The sequence below is a fragment of the Bos taurus genome, chromosome 14, assembly GCF_002263795.3.
Source record: "Bos taurus isolate L1 Dominette 01449 registration number 42190680 breed Hereford chromosome 14, ARS-UCD2.0, whole genome shotgun sequence".
Taxonomy (NCBI): Eukaryota; Metazoa; Chordata; class Mammalia; order Artiodactyla; family Bovidae; genus Bos; species Bos taurus.
In genome coordinates this window covers 56,242,629-56,261,935 of record NC_037341.1, presented here as the reverse complement: position 1 = coordinate 56,261,935, position 19,307 = coordinate 56,242,629, and the positions used below count along the sequence as shown (strand labels likewise).

At 37.5% G+C, this 19,307-nt stretch overlaps 1 protein-coding gene across 1 annotated transcript in view; it reads right to left on the bottom strand.

Moving 5' to 3' along the window:
- The window catches only part of EIF3E (eukaryotic translation initiation factor 3 subunit E), a 47,929-nt gene extending 31,948 nt beyond the window's left edge, over positions 1 to 15,981 (bottom strand). Inside the window, 5 exon segments of the mRNA NM_001034603.1 lie at positions 3,459 to 3,563; positions 4,617 to 4,659; positions 8,219 to 8,336; positions 9,860 to 9,974; positions 15,871 to 15,981. Of these exon segments, the coding sequence (NP_001029775.1) occupies positions 3,459 to 3,563; positions 4,617 to 4,659; positions 8,219 to 8,336; positions 9,860 to 9,974; positions 15,871 to 15,960 (471 nt within the window). The 5' untranslated portion in view covers positions 15,961 to 15,981.
- Between the last annotated feature and the right edge of the window lie 3,326 nt (positions 15,982 to 19,307).

Sequence of the window (19,307 nt, the reverse complement as noted above, 5' to 3'; positions counted from 1 at the left end):
ATTCTTTATCTTGATTTGGTGCTGGCTGCACAGGTATGTGCATGTTAAAACTTACTGAAATTAAAAACCTGACACAAATATCATAAAACTATTGTTCAAATTACAAAAGAGAAGATGTTTGATCCTTACAAAGAAATCTAAGTACTAATATTTCACTGAAATTTAAGATGTCATCAATTTTAAGGTGTATTAATTATTTTAGGTCAATTTAGGACACATCCCAATTTTAGATGTTAAAATGGGATGAACGATGTATGAAATACACATCTTTTACAGTGACATTATCAAGCAGAGCACATCTGATCCAAATCTTCAGTCAAGATTCTAAAACTCAAAATAAATAAATACACTAAAAAAAAAAAAGAAAAGATTTTAAAATCCAACAACTCAAGGAAATGGGAACCCACTCCAGTGTTCTTGCCTGGAGAATCCCAGGGACGGGGGAGCCTGGTGAGCTGCCGTCTATGGGGTCGCACAGAGTCGGACACAACTGAAGTGACTTAGCAGCAGCAGCAACTCAACATTACTCAAATTTTCTTGAGTCAAGGAAAAGTACCTTTAAATTGAATGACAAGTACTGAAGAGTAGGAAATTTTAAATTCTAAGTGAATCACATACACAAATACGATCACCAACAGTCCCAGCATCTTAAAATTACTTTTATTTCAAATAGCTGTTGGATGAGGGGAGGGGTTATATTTCGAAGCCAGACCAAAGACCACAGTGAGGGCAAATTCTAACAAAATAATTAAAATACAGTGACAATAACTTTCAAAACAAAAAAATTTCCAAAATTTTTACCAAATTTATTGCACCATTTCAATTTAAATTAATGAATTTCTTACAGTATTATTCAAAGAAGTTTCGCAGTCAATGAGGGTGCATTTAAGTACTAGTTGGTATTTTCTAAAAGCCACCAAATCTTTTAAAAATAAAAGTAGATTCTAGGGTCACACAGCTTTAATTTATACAACACTAACCTACAATAGGTCACTCAGAGAGTCAAATTCTAATCTCAGATCATAGTTACAATGGTTCTTTCATAGCTTATGTTTCCCTAACCATAGATTTAAAAGACTAATCAACTACTAGGAAAGAACTGAGAAATGAAAACAGGTCCTTTGCAAAAAAATTAAATAACCAATAAGCAAAAACACTTGATATTATTTATCCCAAATTTAATATAGGATTTTTATCTTTGCTATTAAGAAGATCTCAAATACACAGATTTTATAATTGTGCCTATCTATATCAAAAGTAAAATAAACCAGCTTAAAACTCAGCTTGGTTAGCCTTTATCAATATGCCAACATGAAATAACCAACTCCATGTAACTCAATTTTTCTGTGGCACAAGATGGGATAAAAAGTTTAAAGTGAATTGCACCTAATTTCTGAGTACTGTCCAATCACTGTATTTTGATTCTTAACATAAAACATTAATTTTGTATCTGGACCATGGTATTCAACCACTGGAATGTCATCTGAGTTCTATCATAAGATTTGCCAGGTGATGCAAAAGCTTAAGATCAATCCAGAATTTTTTAAAGACAGGAAACCAAGTGAGATCTTCATATTTTACAAAAGTAAATATAAAAACTCTGCAAACTTTTAAAGTATACACCATCTATCTGAGCCACCAGGGAGGCCCCATACATGAAGCACATGCAGAAATTTTCAGACTAAACCATACTACATAAACATAATAATACTATTAAAACTAAAATATGTAATACATGTTAGGATAAAAAGCTTTTTGTAGCAGTGCAGCAAGTTTTTTAATTCCCAAAAGGTTCATGCATACTACTCTGGCTCAAGTCCATGTCATTACAGTTGGCTCTTCATACCAACCTGCTTTCAAGGGTGGATATGCTAGAAGAGTTTCAATATCTGGATTTCCAGCAGGTACCTTAAGTTTCCATGTCTTAGCAAAATGGCACATTCACTCACTGAGCAGCAACAATAAATTTACTGTGCTAGAACTCTAACATGACACTAAATCTTCATTCTCAAAATTCACTCCCAGCATTAACAAATGATATGAATAACCAACTCTTTTCATGTACCTGTAATCATAGCAGGCTTCTGATTTTACAATCCTCTTCTAAGCTGTTTACATTTCCAAAGTAATCAACTTTTGCTCTCTTAAATCCTTCATAATATTAAAAGTAAAACTGATGGAATTTTCTGATAAGCCACTACAAATTTAGCATCATCCATTACCTTCAATGCACTTGCAAGCTAACCACAGCTAAACTGCAAATTAAGAATTCATTTACAAATAGGAGTAAAAGAAAAAAAATTTTTTTTCTCCAAATCAAACTCAGAAATAAAGTGAAATCTATTTCTTTGAAAGGATGGTACTTTTAAAAAACAAAGTTGTCTAAGTATTTTTTTAAAGTATAAGATTTATTTAATAACACCAAACTCTTCCTTCCCTTACAAAAAAAGGAAAATCTAATTTCCTAGAAAACAACCAAAGATAGGAGCCATTGAATGTTTTCTTTGTGACATGTGGGGCTAAAAGAAAAAGGTACCAGAAAACAGAGACAGAAAGAAGGGACTGTTCCAAGGTTAGAACACAAAAAGTCCCTGTCTTAAGAGGTAATTTCCCAACTTCTAGGATTAACTAGAGTTATCAGAGATGTAAGCAGTTTCTTACTAAACCAAAGTAACGAATTATAATTTCTCAAATGAGAGGCTAGTTAAAACAAGAATTCTGGAGATTTTAGAAGGCATTTATTAATATAATTACCTAAACAGAAGACAGAATGAGAAAGAAATCTGTCAGTGTGAAGCCTGATTTTTCCTTTAGCTTCACACAACTCTCTTTACCTGACAAAAGCAATGAAACTAGAACTTGTCAGGTAAGACAAAATTGCTATTATGTAGCAATACCATTTAAACTCATCTACTCCCTACAAAATGGGGAAAAAAATTGAAATTTATGGTCTCATACCTGAGGGGGGGAAGTAAGTAGAAAAAGTTACTATTAAGGCATAAAATCTTTTTTAAATGTCATTAGAATTCCACAGCTGTTTAGAACAAGTTCAAGGAATACGTGCAGCATAAAACGTTGAACTAAAATTAGCAATAATAGATTTACTCACTAAAAATTAAGTAATATGCCACCTACAATGTGCCATTCACTGTGCCGGGCAGTATTATTATAACAAATCTATTACATGATAGAACTCTACAAATGCTAAAATCATACATGTATATATAAAATGACAAATTAGTGGTTCCTACTTTTGGATTTCAAGGACAAGCTAAATCTCCCTCCAAACTTTGAGGCCCTGACATAAGGTTTCCTGTTTCTCTCTGGCTTTTGTTGAAAGTTTACTTTTTCTTTTGCCAATGATGGCTGAAAACTTAATGGACAGACCCAAATCTATAGACCTGTTTTGAAGAACCAAGGCAACCTACAAAAGAGAGGGAAAAGAAAAGATTACTTACCAACACTCTAAAGAAGTAAAGATATTCTGCTGCTCCAGAGTAATTTCCACATTCATACTGGAATTTTGCATACCTGTACAGTGTATCTAAATATTCCTGCCTGAACTACAAAAAGAAAAAAGCTTAGGTTATGCTTCTTAATTTTGAGTTTTAAGATTCAAACCATTTACTCTTTCAAATGTCCCCAGATAGCAATTCTTTCAAAAATTGATCCCTCCCCCAGCCCAATATCAGAAAACCACATGACCCTTAAAATATATATTAGGAATTACTGAATTTCACATTCACAGCTCTGGCCTTGAGTTATGAATTGTAACATCTTCACTGTTGTGATACAAACTTGAACTATAGCTGAAGGTCTGACGTGTGAATCCCTTAGCTGGTAAAGGAGCTTAGACAACTATCTAGCACATGCATCCCTGTTAAGATTTTCTGATTCTGTATAAATAATGTGTACAGTAAATTTCAGTTCTCTGCAAAAACTGGCCCCCAAATTACACCCATTTTTAGAGTTTATGATTCAAACCTAGTGAAAGAGAAGAAATCTAAGAGAAAGGCTCCAAACTAGAACATTAACAAATATATCAAAACATTTTACATAGAAACTAGAAAAAGTAATCATGCCCAGTAGTCAACATGCCTCCTGTTACAATAATTATGTGTTAAATAAAAGACAAAACTTGAATGCAAGCTAAATAATTAATTATATGCAAATGATTATACACACACTTTGAGTTAATGCAAGGGAAGGAGACTGGAAGATGACTATGTAAGCCTATAATAACATTCCTTTATCTGAGATTTATAAAGGTCTTGGTAACATCAAGGGCTACTACATTCCACAAGGTAGCCAAAGTGTTACTTATTGCTATTCTTCAAGGCATTTTAATTCATATTTAGTTGTGTTTTACCTGCTTGTCAGAAATACAAAAAGCTAACATGTTATCTAAAGGTAATTACAAGCGTATTATTTTCCAATCAAGACTAATTTTTAAAGCTCCAAAAACATACCTGGTCTTATGTCTAACACATTAATTGGGAAATTACATCCTTTTCAAGCCATGAATCTAACTATTAAGCATTGTTCTTTATTATTTATTCAGCATTGTACCTTTATTACAATATGACAACTAAACAGTTTTTTAAAAGACCACTTACACCATGCTTGTCTGCCAGGTAGTCAAACAGCATCCGACCATCCCTTAATAAAAAAATTTAAAAATTACTGTCTTTCACAGACCACAGAAAACAAGCATATTCAACTTCTACCTTATTACTCACATAAAGCCACACAATTACTTTAATATTTAACACTAAAAACAAGACTTCCAGAAATAAACTGGAGAAGGAAATGGCAACCCACTCCAGTGTTCTTGCCTGGAGAATCCCAGGGACGGAGAGCCTGGTGGGCTGCCGTCTCTGGGGTCGCACAGAGTCGGACACAACTGAAGCGACTTAGCAGCAGCAGAAATAAACAGAACATTACATGTTTTGAACATAAGGAATAGGAACTCAAGGAAAACTAAAGTTTAAAATTTCACTTTTGAGATTTCTTAAGCCCTAATTAAAAATCCTATGTTCTGATTCACCACATGATCTCAGTTTTTCAGGTAATAAAACCAGAACATTCTGACTATTCTTATAGTGACATCCGTGAGATCTATTTAGGTGGTAACCTACTGAAAATGCTATTTGCTCTCTTGAGGACACATTTCTAATTGATAATATATTAGAATAGAGAAGGAAATAGACGATACAAACAAGCACAAATTAATCCTATAGATTAATTTTGCCCCCCTCCACAATGTTAGTATTTTTCATAAGAACAGTGATTTGGCAAATTTCGAAGACTAACAAAGCATGCTTAACTTACAGGCTATCTGTGCTACACATTCTATCAGTATACAGTTCATACCAAAGGGTCAAAAAACCCAATTAAACTTTTCTAGAAGTAGCATAACTTGAGATGCTGGCAGCCTAGTAAAAAACAAATTAGTGACAAAGACACAAGGGACAAATGACAGGTGGCAGAGTTGCCCGCCTTTTGCACATTTTCAAGACTGAAACCATTTCCTTATGTTTACTGCAAGAATGAATACTGTTGCATGTCTTTGGGAGCATAATTTTACTTGAAAGTTTAATGGGGAGGGGATATGAGCATATTATAATAATAAAAACATTTACAAAATTTTAACATAAAAAGATTTTTAAAAAACACCTCACTTAATACTTGCTGTAGACCACAGTGAAGAACTCTGTTACACACTTTATATTATAAAGTATATGGAGAAGGCAATGGCACCCCACTCCAGTACTCTTGCCTGGAAAATCCCATGGACAGAGGAGCCTGGTAGGCTGCAGTCCATGGGGTCGCTAAGAGTTGGGCACCACTGAGCGACTTCACTTTCACTTTTCACTTTCATGCATTTGAGAAGGAAACGGCAACCCACTCCAGTATTCTTGCCTGGAGAATCCCAGGGACAGAGGAGCTTCGTGGGCTGCCGTCGGTGGGGTCGCACAGAGTCGGACACGGCTGAAGCGACTCAGCAGTAGCCGCAGCATAGTATGTACATGTATAGTATGTATGTATAGCAAGTACACTGTAGTACTTGCTGCTTTTATAAAAAGAAATATCTGGTAACACTTTCTCAAATCACAAATAAAAACTTAGAGCCAATCACTCTAAAAATTTGGTTCAATGATGTATCATAAGAACTCAAGGTGCAACATGGTAAAATCCTGAACTCCTCCTCAAGTGAATGTATTGATAGAAAAGATTTTCCATGATGGTAATATTCAATTTTACTAGAGGACTTTATTTTTAAACATTTTTAATGACACAAAGGTCTTCACTTAGTAAAGTCAGAGTAAGGTAACATGCTTTCTTTGGAAACCAAACATTAAGTCTACTTCTAGCTAAGAGGAAGTCACGAATAAAAAATAACCTATCAGCTCTCTACCACCCTCCTCGGGCTGGGCATGGAAGGATAGGAGAGAATGATGCAATGTGATAAGAGAGCTCAGGATTTCCCGAACAGGTCCTCCCTAGGCACAGAGTTTCTCACCCACAGCACTACTGACATTTTGGGTTGGGTGATTCTTTTAGGGGGAAGGGAGAATAGTATCTGATGCACTGTAGGATGTACAGCTGCATTCCTGGCCTCTCTTTAGATGCCAGCAGCATCTAATTGTGACAACCGAAAATGTCTCCAGACATTCCCAGAAGTCCCTGGAAAGAGGGGTGGAGGTGCTCAGCATAATGACATTTGGATTAACTGGTCAAGAAGTTCTAAAAACATTTAGTATTATCAGTTATAATTAAGGACTTCTTGGTCCCTACACAATAAAGATAAAGCAAAGTAAACAAAGTCATCATTTAGACAATGAACTTTTAGACTGAGTTACTAGATAAAGCATGAATTAATGTTTGTATTAATCCAGAAAAGAGAATTTTAGAATTCAAATTAAGGAGAGGTTACCTGAAGGCAATAGAAATAAAAACAGAAATAAGCAAAGAGGACCTAGTCAAATTTATAAGCTTTTGTACAGCAAAAGAAACCATAAGCAAAATGAAAAGATAATCCACTGACTGGAAAATATATATACAAATGATACGACCAACAAAGGCTTAATTTCCCAAAATACAAACAGCTCATAAGGGAATTCCCTGGTGGTCCAGTGCTCAGGACTTCTCACTTCTACTGCAGGAGGAACAGGTCTGAACTCTGGTTGGGGAATTAAGATCCTACATGCCACCCAATGTGACAAAACCAAAAAAAAAAAATACAACAGCTCATATAACTCAACAACCACAAAGCAAGCAACCCAACTGAAAAAGGACATGAAGGTCTAAATAAACACTTCTCCAAAGAAGTCATACAGATGGCCAACAGGCATATGAAAATGTGCCCAACACTGCTAATTATTAGAGAAATGCAAATCAAAACTGCAATGAGGTACCATCTCACACCAGGGAGAATGGCCATTATTAAAAGTCTAACAATAAATGCTGGTGAGGTTGTGGACAAACGGAAACCCTCCTACACTGTTGGTGGGAATGCAAATTGGTGCAGCCTCTGTGGAAAACGGTATGGAGGCATCTCAAAAAACTAAAAACAGAGCTACCATATGATCCAGCAATCCCACTCCTGAGCACATATATAAACAAAACTGTAGTTCAAAAAGATACACGAACCCCTATGTTCATAAGAGTGCCATTCACAGTAACCGAGTTGTTATGAAAACAACGTAAAATGTCCAGTAACAGGTGAATGGATAAAGATGTACATATAAACAATGGAATACTACTCAGCCATAAAATGAATGAAATAACACCCACTGTAACAACATGATTGTACCTACATCATACTAAGTCAAAAACAGAAAGACAAACACCATATGACATCACTTGGATGTGGAATCTAAGCTATGACACAAATGAACTACAAAACAGAAATAAATTCACAGACGCAGAGGACAGACTTGTAGTTGCCTGGGCCGGGGCGGGGGGGGGGGGGGGGCGCAGGGGGAGAGGCGAGGATTACCAGATGGAAGCTTTAAATATATCTAATGGATAACCACAAGGACCTACTGTGCAGTACAAGAACTATTTTCAATATCCCGTGAAAAAACCATGCTGGAGAACACAAAACCTATATACACGCAGAACTGAATTACTCTGTTGTACAGCAGAAATTAACACAACATTATATATCAATGCAACTTCAATAAAATACTTTTTTAAAAAAGAAAGAAGCTACCTGGTTGACTGCATTTGCCTTGTAGTTTCTGGATCTTCAAACATCTTCACAATTGGTTCAGTTTCTGCTTGAAGCTGTTTCAGCTGTGCAACAACAGTTGTTCTTTTTTCTCTCAAAGCTATTAAAAATGCAAAGGAGTACTACAATGTTAAATTATACTAACTATGAGGATGTCTTGGACATTTTTCAATCTATCTAAATTGTACGCATATATATTTCTCCCCAACATATTCACATGCCAGGAGCCACCAAGTCAGTAACTCCCCTAGATCCAATTTGTTTCTTTCTAGCATCACAAAGTCTTCTTACTCTCAGAGCAAACTGAGGAATATACAGATACAGTCTGAAAGAAGCTGTTGAGGAACCAATTACCTAACTTTACATTTCAGAGACTTCATTCTCGGTGTTTTCATATTTGCTGTCACTGCATTCTCTCAGCAGACTATCCCAGTTTCTGAACACAGGCCCAAAAGGGTTTCCATACATTATTACTACAGGTTTTCAACTAGATTGAATGGAATTTAAATCCAATCAGTAACTTCTCTTTTCGCTATAAATCCAGTTCGGCAATCTCGCACAGACAATTCTATAGTTCCTTTTTACTGCACTATGAAGTCAGAGAAAACCTGCACGTAACCTACCCTGTTAGCATGTTTTAAAGTTTCAGAGAAATAGTAAGTCTACTTTTTCACCACAAATTAAAATATAAAGAGCTATGGTTCTTGCAGGAAATTTTAGAAAAAGTCAAAACAGTGATTATGTTTAAGATAATGTCTACATTATATATTAGAAAGTATATACTAGAAGAGTGTTTCTCACACACAGAGGGAATCTAGATCAAATGTTGAGAAATGTCTATTTAAATAGAGCAAATTGTTATTTCTCTACTGAAGAGTTCTTAAAATCTTTTAATATTACTTGCAGTGTTTTTTTTGTTTTTAAAGAATATCTACTGGAGAAGGAAATGGCAACCCACTCCAGTACTCTTGCCTGGAAAATCCCATGGACAGAGGAGCCTGGTAGGCTACCGTCCATTGGGTCACGGAGAGTTGCACACGACGGAGCAACTTTACTTATTACTACAGAAAACAGGGATTTAGAAAATACTATACCACAGTAGTTCCCTAATTTGAGTGCTGGTCTTTGGCCAACTTTCTCTGGCTAAGTAAATCTGTGCACAAGAATTCGCATTTCTAACAAGCTCTCCCAGGTGAGCTGAAGATGGTACTTTTGGGGACCAAGCTTTTGAGGACCAGGGCTATTCTCAGATGCTTCAAGACAAACAGGAAATCTCTAAGGCACACACGATGCTAACTGAAAAAGTTAGCAAGCCAAAAAACCTGCAACATTCTCAGATAATTCTAAGGAAACAATCTGATTAGTAAGTACAACTCTGATGATGCATACTATGAACTGAAAACATTGATGACCATGTTTTAAAGTAGATTCACACCTTTTATGAAAGAAAATACTTTTTGAAGACCTGTAGCCTTTATATTTATTACCTTTCACTCAAACAACTTTTAAATCATTCAAATAATTATTAAAACTTCAGCTAAAGTTCTTTTATAAATCACAAAATGTTTAATACACATGCCCTCAGCTCACATGTCAAACTTCAGATGTAATGAAAAAACTTACCATGAGGAATATCATCAGAATAAAGGTTTTTGTACACATCCATAGCAAAGTCTACCATGTTGGTATCACTAAGAAGATCCAATTTCCCTTGTAACAACTCCTTTTCATTATATATCTGCAAAAAAAACAAAACAAAACAAAACAACTTTCTAATGAATAAACTGAAGTTCCCTCAAAAAAAGTAGTTAATAGTAAAGATTAGTGTACCTGGGAACATATCCTAAACTACAATATTTTAGTAAAATATCATACACTATTAATTCATGCTCCTACAATAAAGGCAAGCAATCAACTTACAGAGACAAAAGATTTTGTTTACCTAACAACTTTAAAATAAAGCAAAACCATTCTCACCAACTTCTGATCTTTTATGTGTCCCTACAAGTCACCTTTTAGCCTAGAAAGAACAAGGCTATGGGTAAACAACCAACCATACCAACCCCACTGAGAAGCACATGGTATAGCTGACACCTTTCCACAATCAGGTAATTAGGAATCAACTCTTAAATGTTTTACCTTCTCAGTCACTCACATCCACAAGATGCCTACTCATTTCTCCTTGAGGTGGTCTCTCCTTTATATTCCACATACTTTTTCTCTAAATAGTTAAAATCCTTCATGCTTTCCATCTACACTCCTGAAACAAAACTAGCACCCATTCTGTCAATCTTGTCGTAACAGGTTTCGCTTTGGCAAAAAGTCCAATAAACATGAATGTAGCCCACAGTTCTGGGACCAAATAGATACATAAGCAAACTCCCATAAACATGTCGTGTACTGAGCAACATGTAAGGATTTTACACGAGGGCACTCAGGTAGAGAGACGGTAATGTTAATTCAAAAACAATTTTTAATCAAGTACTCAAGATGATACCATTTCAGCACAAGATTTTTGTACTAAATCTAGTTTTGCCATGCAAAGAAAAATGCAGATAATTTCTACAACATTTTACTATTCATGAAAAGACAAGATAAAGGTGGTCAAACGGTACAGCCACGAGATCAAACCTGAACCTTCCGAACTACATAGAACTCCCACAAAATAGTAAGAAAAAGACAATCCAATTGAAAATGGCTGTAAGATTTTAACAGGCACTCCACAATAGTATACCCAAATGGCCAATAAACACTGAGAAAGGTCCTCAACCTCATTAATTCCTTAATTAAAAGGAAATATAAATTAAAACCACACTAAAATCTAAAAAACTGACAATATCAGTGTTGGTATAAATGTAGAGAAACTGAACAATTTACTCTGCTGCCAGAACTACAACCTCTTTGGAAAACTGTTTTTATCTTCCAAAACTAAAATATTCTTTAACCTAGCAATTCTACTCCTAGGTACCCAAAATAAATGGGTGTATACATTCAAAGGACATTACCAAGACTGTTCCCAGAAACGTTATTTGTAACAGCCAAGTCTATCAACATGAGAATGAATCAACAGCAGTCTATTCATACAATGGATTAACATCCCAAATTGAAAATGAATGAACTACTACCACCCTAACTTAGATAAATCTCACAATGTGGAAAGAAGTCATACAAAGCAGTAGGTGCTGGTGAATGCTTAATTCCATGTATATAAAAATTTTAACAGCCAAACTAATCAAACTAGTGCTTACCTTTGGGAAGAGTGAGTAATGACTAAGAATGGTCAGAAGAAAGATTTTTAGGATGTTTGCAACATTTTATTTTTTGATCTGGATGGTGGTCACACATAAGTGTGCTTCCTTGGGAGGAAAAAAAGCATTTTATTTGCTCACTTTTCTGTATGTACGTTATACTTGGTAAGAAGTTGACTTATAAAACAAAACAACAACAAAGTTTCCTTTCAGTTTGCCCTATGGAAACTCGAACCTTAGGTGAATAGATCCTTTTCCTGGCATGCCACCTCTCCTAGTCACTTCATCAACAGCCTTTAATTCGTAACGTTTCTCCCAGCTGTAGATCCAAAGCATTGCTGCTCTGCCTCAGACCTCAATGGCCCCTTCTTAAATCTACACCCACTTACATCATTCTCTCTAAATTTTATCTTATAGGCACACTTTTTCTGTAAAGAAAAGATAGTAAACATTTTAAATTTTGTGAGCCAAAACGCAAAAATCAAGAATACAATATGTAAGTACCATAAGAAAGAAAAGTTACAATTTTCTTTTTGAAATTAAAAAATATAACACAGAATAAAATTTTTTGCAACACAGTTCTAATGAGAAGAATGGAATTCTTTCTAGACAGGAAAAATTTCACTCAACTGGTGTACAGTTAGTGTTCTATAGTTAAGAACAACTGCAAATGCTCATCTGTTAAATTTTTTTTTAAGCTCAGACCATACAAAACAGGGAGAGAGGGCTTTATTTGGTTCACATGCTACAGTTGGCCAATTCAGTCTGTCTACCTCTTGAAAACTACTTATTAATAAACTAAAAATCTTTCAACACCTCTTCCTGCTATCACTCTCTACAAATCCAACATCTACACTGACGATTCTTCAAATACTCAAGCCCTTAAAGCTTCTTTATCTTGCAAATTATAACTTTCATCCAGTACCTCATCTCTACATTTCTAACTTAAATTCATCACCTCTTCTACCACTGTTTCTGAAATGCTTGATCACCCTCAACACACCTTCTGTTCTAATTTTTACAGTTTTTGATGGTCACTTTCCACGTTAGTTTGGATAGTTTTGCTATTTCCAAGCTCTTCTCTTTAACGTGTGCTCAGTCATGTCTGAGTCTTTGTGGCCCCATGGACTGACAGTAGCCCACCAGGTTTTGGCTATTTTAAAGCTCTTCTCTGTACTAGTTATCATTTATTCCATTCATTTTCTCCAACCAAACAGAATTCAATGTCAATCACTAGCACTGGAAAAATTTATCTCTTTTCTATGTTCTGGCTAAGGTTAATTATAAAATATTTCAGAACTAGGCAATAATGTTATTCAATCAAATCTCTGCTTTTCTCAAATCAACAATTCTTTTTCATCAATCTTGAGATGGCATTTATCCACCACATTGTCTACGCTACTCAAATAACCTTCTACTGTTTCTCTCATTCCAAGAATGACCACTTATAAATGTAAGATTTCCAATCAAAGTTAGGCTCTTCACACTCACCAATCCTTGCACTTGTCTTTGGTCAGCTTCTTCAGTCACCATTTCCATGCTTGACCTCACTCCTCAAAACCCCAACTGAATGCCTCGCTCCCCTCTCATATAGGACAGCCTAGTCACGACTGAAGCGACTTAGCAGCAGCAGCAGCCTCCTTTGGAGGCTTTGGAGTAGCTACTCTGTACCAGAAGACTGAATTCTTTATACGCACTAGTTCATGAATTTTTCTAACTTACCCCATGAGGGTGGTAGTAGTAGGAACACTTGATGCATGAGAAAAGGTTTAGTCAAGATGGGAAAGATAGCTCCCAAGTGCACCAGAGTGCTGACAGAGACAGGATCCTACAGAGACAGGATCCTAGTCCAGGTCTCAATTCATTCCCCAGGCTCTTAAAAATTATCTGGCCTTCTACTTCACTTGAGAATAAAGAACATCAAGCTTCAAATAAGTATTCACACATTTATTAAATAATCATGAAAAGCCTTTATATCAGACTCTCTTTACTGAGAACATAAGGGAGAAAACACAGTTCCTGCTCTCATGGAGCTTATATTCTCCAATATACTATAAATATACTTAATTAATACCCTCATCATCACTGAGTATCTATCCTAACCATCTAGCCTATAAAACTCAGACTCCCCTCCTCAAAATCCTTTTTGCCCACAGAATAGTACCTCTTCAATTTTGATAACACTCCGATAGTACTTCTCTGACATTTATTACTCTTGGACTTATAATTACAGACCTTTCTCCACCAAAGGGTAAGTTTTTTAGTGATGAGATTTTATCTTGGATTTCTCATAATTCCATGGTAATCCTATACTTCAGTTCAGTTCAGTTGCTCAGTCGTGTCCGACTCTGCGACCCCATGAATCACAGCATGCCAGGCCTCCCTGTCCATCACCAACTCCTGGAGTCCACTCAAACTCATGTCCATCGAGTCAGTGATGCCATCCAGCCATCTCATCCTCTGTCGTCCCCTTCCCCTCCTGCCCCCAATCCCTCCCAGCATCAGAGTCTTTTCCAGTGAGTCCACTCTTCGCATGAGGTGGCCAAAGTACCAGAGTTTCAGCTTTAGCATCATTCCTTCCGAAGAACACCCAGGGCTGATCTCCTTCAGAATGGACTGGTTGGATCTCCTTGCAGTCCAAGGGACTCTCAAGAGGCTTCTCCAACACCACAGTTCAAAAGCATCAATTCTTCGGCACTCACCTTTCTTCACAGTCCAACTCTCACATCCATACATGACCACTGGAAAAACCATAGCCTTAACTAGACAGACCTTTGTTGGCAAAGTAATGTCTCTGCTTTTGAATATTCTATCTAGGTTGGTCATAACTTTCCTTCCAAGGAGTGTCTTTTAATTTCATGGCTGCTGATAAATATTCCAGCATCTTCTGCCTCTCGAAGTATTACAGCCAAACTACCAATATTTTCTCCAAGAAAACATAGAGCGAGCTGTTATTTCCCACTGATTCTCAGCTCTGTTCAGTTTTGGTCCTGCCCAATGAAAAACTAATTAACACTTATGTATTCCTCCCTGTCATCTGTCTGCCTTGAAAAACCAAAGTGTAAAGACCATTAAACAAGAAGTCTGGCTAGTTTAGAAGTAAAGAAGATATTTTTCTATTCCTTGATCTTTGATGAATCTTTCTCAATTATCCAAAAAAGACAACAGAAGGCCAACTAACTGTTTTATTCAAGCTCTATAATATAGATTAAGTACATCCTATAAAAGAAAAACCAAGACAGAACCAAGTTTTATATGGCAAGACATTTTTGAACAGTATTGAAAATAAACTTGGCTGTTCTCTAATTTCAACAACTACAGAGTTGTCTGTAGGTTTTTAGAAAAGGTTCATACGAATTTGAGGGTTATACTTGTCCAATGCACCATGGGAAAATTTGAAAACTTATCAGAAGAATTTAATGTTTATTTGTAGGGCTTTTTAATTGTTTTGCTGTTCGGACACACAAAATCTACTCCCCAAATCTAGAGTGCCCTAAGTAGACTCGAGTTTTACTCTGCTTCTGCAAACAGAACGCGTCTATTTTTTCTGGTCAATATTCTAATTCTTTCCTCACAGCAATATCGCTTTATTGTAACTACTAAAATACACCAATTTCCCAATAAACTTAAGTGTAACTAAGCCTAAGATTTTCAAACTTTTAGGGCTGAGATATGTTTTTAAATTAGGTCCAGAACCACATATTTTTTCAAGGTATCTTGAATAGCTAAATAAACATTAGCGACCAATTCCAATCACTCGAAGTCCGTACATCTATACGCTGAAAACCAACTTTCAAGATAAAAATTGCTGGTTTGTTATTTTTTGGGTCCCCCTTCCCATCGAATCAAACATGCGACGCTTCTAGAAGTGGCTATCTACAGAAACGCTAAACTCCTCGCAAAGAACTCATAACTTTACGGAAATTAAGGGACTAGATATTTAAGTGTAAGAAAATCATTCCAAACCATCCAGCAAAGAAAAGCACAGAGCCAAACCACCCTTCCTACAGTGCCCGGGAAAAAAATTAAATTTTTTGCTTTTAGAAGCCAGCTAGTCAAGCATTACTACAGCAGAGCCAGCCAATCGCCAACTTCCGAGAGGAATGACGCGGAAGTCCCTACGGCACCGGCACCTCAAGAAGTGGAGATCACTCCCTTTCGCCCCTGAGTTTCGTATTGTCACCTTACCCCTGCTCACGGCAGAATTTCGCGTAGCTAATCAACAGGGCTGACACTAAACTACTAGCAGGTCCTTACAGCCCGTCTCAAGACCAAACTCACGGCCGCATCCCACGCATCAGGCCTAAGGCTTCTGCCACTGCTTTTTGGCCATACCTCGCATCTCAAGCACTCCCACGCCTTCCGCGCGCTCAAAAAACCCCTTACCTCTTTTACGGAGAGAAACTCAAGCAACGGAAAGACTAAATGCCGATCTAAAAAGTGCGCGATGCGAGTAGTCAAGTCGTACTCCGCCATCTTGCCAAGGAAAAGGAGAGCGTGCGCTAGCTAAAACTTTATTGATAGCGCCGACAAAGGAACAAACAGTCCTGAACTGCGCAAGTGCAGTGGCTAAACCAGTTAAAGAAAGGGGCGGGGTTCAAACGCGAGCGCTCAGAGAACAATAGCGCATGCGTGAGATCCTCCCGCCCTCCTCCCGCCATCCCTCCTGGCTACTGTGGGCGCGGGTGGAGCGGCAGGCGAAATTTCTTCAAGACAATAGATGTCTTGAAGTTGTTGTTTAGTCCCTCCGTCCTGTCCGACTCTTGCGACCCCATGGACTGCAGCCCACCAGGCTCCTCGGTCCATGGGATTTCCCAGGCAAGAGTACTGGAGTGGGTTGCCATTTCCTACTGCAGGGTATCTTTCCAACCCAGGGATGGAACCCGCGTCTCCTCCAAGTCTCGGCATTGGTGGCTGATCCTTTCTATTCAGGACTGTCATATGAATGTAATAATATAATACACGGCCTTGAGGGTTTGAAAGAGGGTGGGAGAACAAACATATACGCAGAGGGACCAGTTAGGGACTACTGAAATAACTCAAACACGATGACGGTGGCTTAGATCAGAGTGGTAGCACTTGAAAGAGTTGTGGACAGTAGTGAAATTCTGAATATTTACTGAATGCAGAACTAGCAAAATTTGCCAGTAGATTAGATGACAAGGGTCCAAGATAACTCTAAGGTCTTTCTAGACCTAGAGACCATTTGCTGAGGTAAGGAAGGATGTGATAGTTGCATATTTAAAGGAGAGAAATCAAGAGTTGGGCATACTATGCTTTGGATGTCTATTAGACATCTAAGTTGAAATACTGATTAGGCAGTGGTGCATATGAATCTGGAATTCAGGAGAAAGGTAAGAGCTGGAGATAGAAAACTAGATGTTATATAGAAAACTAGATGTTATAGAAAACACAACACCAGGGCCAAATAGTAGAAAGCTTCTGTGAGGAATGTGAAATTTATCTGTGGTTATGAGGAGCCTTAAAGTATTTTTGAGTGTTACAGCAATAATCTTATCTGTGTTTCAGGAAGTTAATTCTGACTGTTGGGTGGACAGTGGATTGGATAGGTGAAACACAGCCAGGCTGTGGAAAATCTTCAAAACAGACAGGGAAACTTGGATTTAACCAGATAGGCAATGGGAGTCACTCCTGAAGTTCTTCAATAGAAAAAGACATGAAGACAGTGGTATTTTTTCCTTTAAAATTATACTGGAAGTGATTTACAAGAAGGATTAAAGTGGTGACAAATTGGAAACTCTGGTGATTTGCCTGGATTTTCCCTTGGAATTTTCCTTGCTGGTTCGTGAAAATGTCTTGCTACTTTTTATAAGAGAGATTCAGCCCCAAATATGGAAAATCTGACTTTCTTGCTTTAGTCTCTTCCTAGTGTTGTAGTTAAAAAGAGATATTACAGAGGAATGACAGGCAAGGCCTCACCTCGTAGGATATCAGTGGTATCAGAAGACTTTCTCATACACTCATCAGATACCTTCACAATTTCCATTTGCCGATCACCATGTCAGCCTCTGGGGGAACAAAGAAAAAGAACCAATCCCAGCCCAAAAGGAGTTTACAGTTTAGTGGGGGTGGCCAGCTGTAAAATATAAAAGAATCAGAGCACCATGTGAGAGAGTCTATGCAGAGAGTGTCTGGAGGAGGAAGTGATTCATTGCCAGAGAAAGTTGGAGTTTCACGGGGAAGATAACACTGGGCTACCTCTGCCTGAATAGATGTTTAGCTGATTAAGAAAAGGGAGAAGAATGTTTTCTGAAGAGGGAAGATCAGGCACACAGACTTGACCTGGAGAAAAAGTGATCGGAGACTTTGAGAAGGTCTTTACGCCTAGAGGGTAGCATGCCTGATGCTGAGTGGCAGAACATTCAGCTGTATTGAGCACTCAGGGCTGAATTGTCAAAGGCTCTATGGACTATACTGAGGAGTTTGAATTCTATCCTGCAAGCCCCTTTTTCCTGATAAATCTTTTAGCATCTCACTTCAATACACTGTCCTCTTTCTAGCTCAGGCTCTGATCATCACTCACACAGATTATTGTGATTGTCTTCCAAAGGGTCTTCCTGTCCCAAGTCCTGCACAAATCAAGCCTGTCATCCACCCTCCTATTTGAATGACCTAAATGTATATCTAACCTTGTTATGGGCAGAATTGCACCCCCCTCTCCTGATAATCCCCATTCATGGATCACAGCCTTGTTGTGGTGAAGGGGCTTGTGAAACTTAATGAAAATATGCGCGATCCAAGATGGATAGGTCATAGTGGAGAGTTCTCATAAAACGTGGTCCACTGGAGGAGGGAATGGCAAACCACTGTGGTATTCATGCTGAGAGAACCCCATGAATTATGAAAAGGCAAAAATATATGACACCAGAAGATGAGCCCTTGGGTTAGAAGGTGTGCAATATGCTACTGGGGAAGAGTAGAGGGCAATTATTAATAGCTCCAGAAAGAAGGAAGCCGATGGGCCGAAGTGGAAACAATGCTCAGTTGTGGATGTATCTGCTAGTGATCAGATGATCATTATATCTACTATTGTGGGCAAAAACCCCTTAGAAAAAATGGAGTAGCCCTCATGGTCAACAAAAGAGTCTGAAATGCAGTACTTGGGTGCAACTTCAAAAATGATAGAATGATCTCAGTTCATTTCCAAGGCAAACCATTCAACATCTCAGTAATCCAAATCTATGCACCAACCACTAATGCTGAAGAAGCTGAAATTGACTGGTTCTAGGAAGACCTACAAGACTTTCTAGAACTAACACAAACACACAAAAATGTGCTTTTCATCTTAGGGGATTGGAATGCAAAAGTAGGAATTCAAGAGATACCTGGAGTAACAGGCAAGTTTGGCCTTGGAGTAAAAAATGAAGCAGGGTGAAGGCTAACAGCGTTTTGTCAAGAGAACACACTGGTCATAGCAAACACTTTTTCCAACAACACAAGAGACATCTGTACACATAGACATCACCAAATGGTCAATACTGAAATCAGATTGATTATATTCTTTGTAGCAAAAGATGGAGAAGCTTGATACAGTCAGTAAAAACAAGACTGGGAGCTGACTGTGGCTCAGATCATAGGCTCCTAATTGCAAAATTCAGGCTTAAATTGAATAAATTAGGGAAAACTACTAGGTCATTCAGGCATGACCTCAATAAAATCTGGTGTGATTATACTGTGCAAGTGACAAAAACATGCAAGGGATTAGATCTGGTAGACAGAGTGCCTGAAGAACTATGGACAGAGGTTCAGAACACTGTACAGGAGGCAGTGACCAAGAACATTCCAAAGAAAAAGAAATGCAA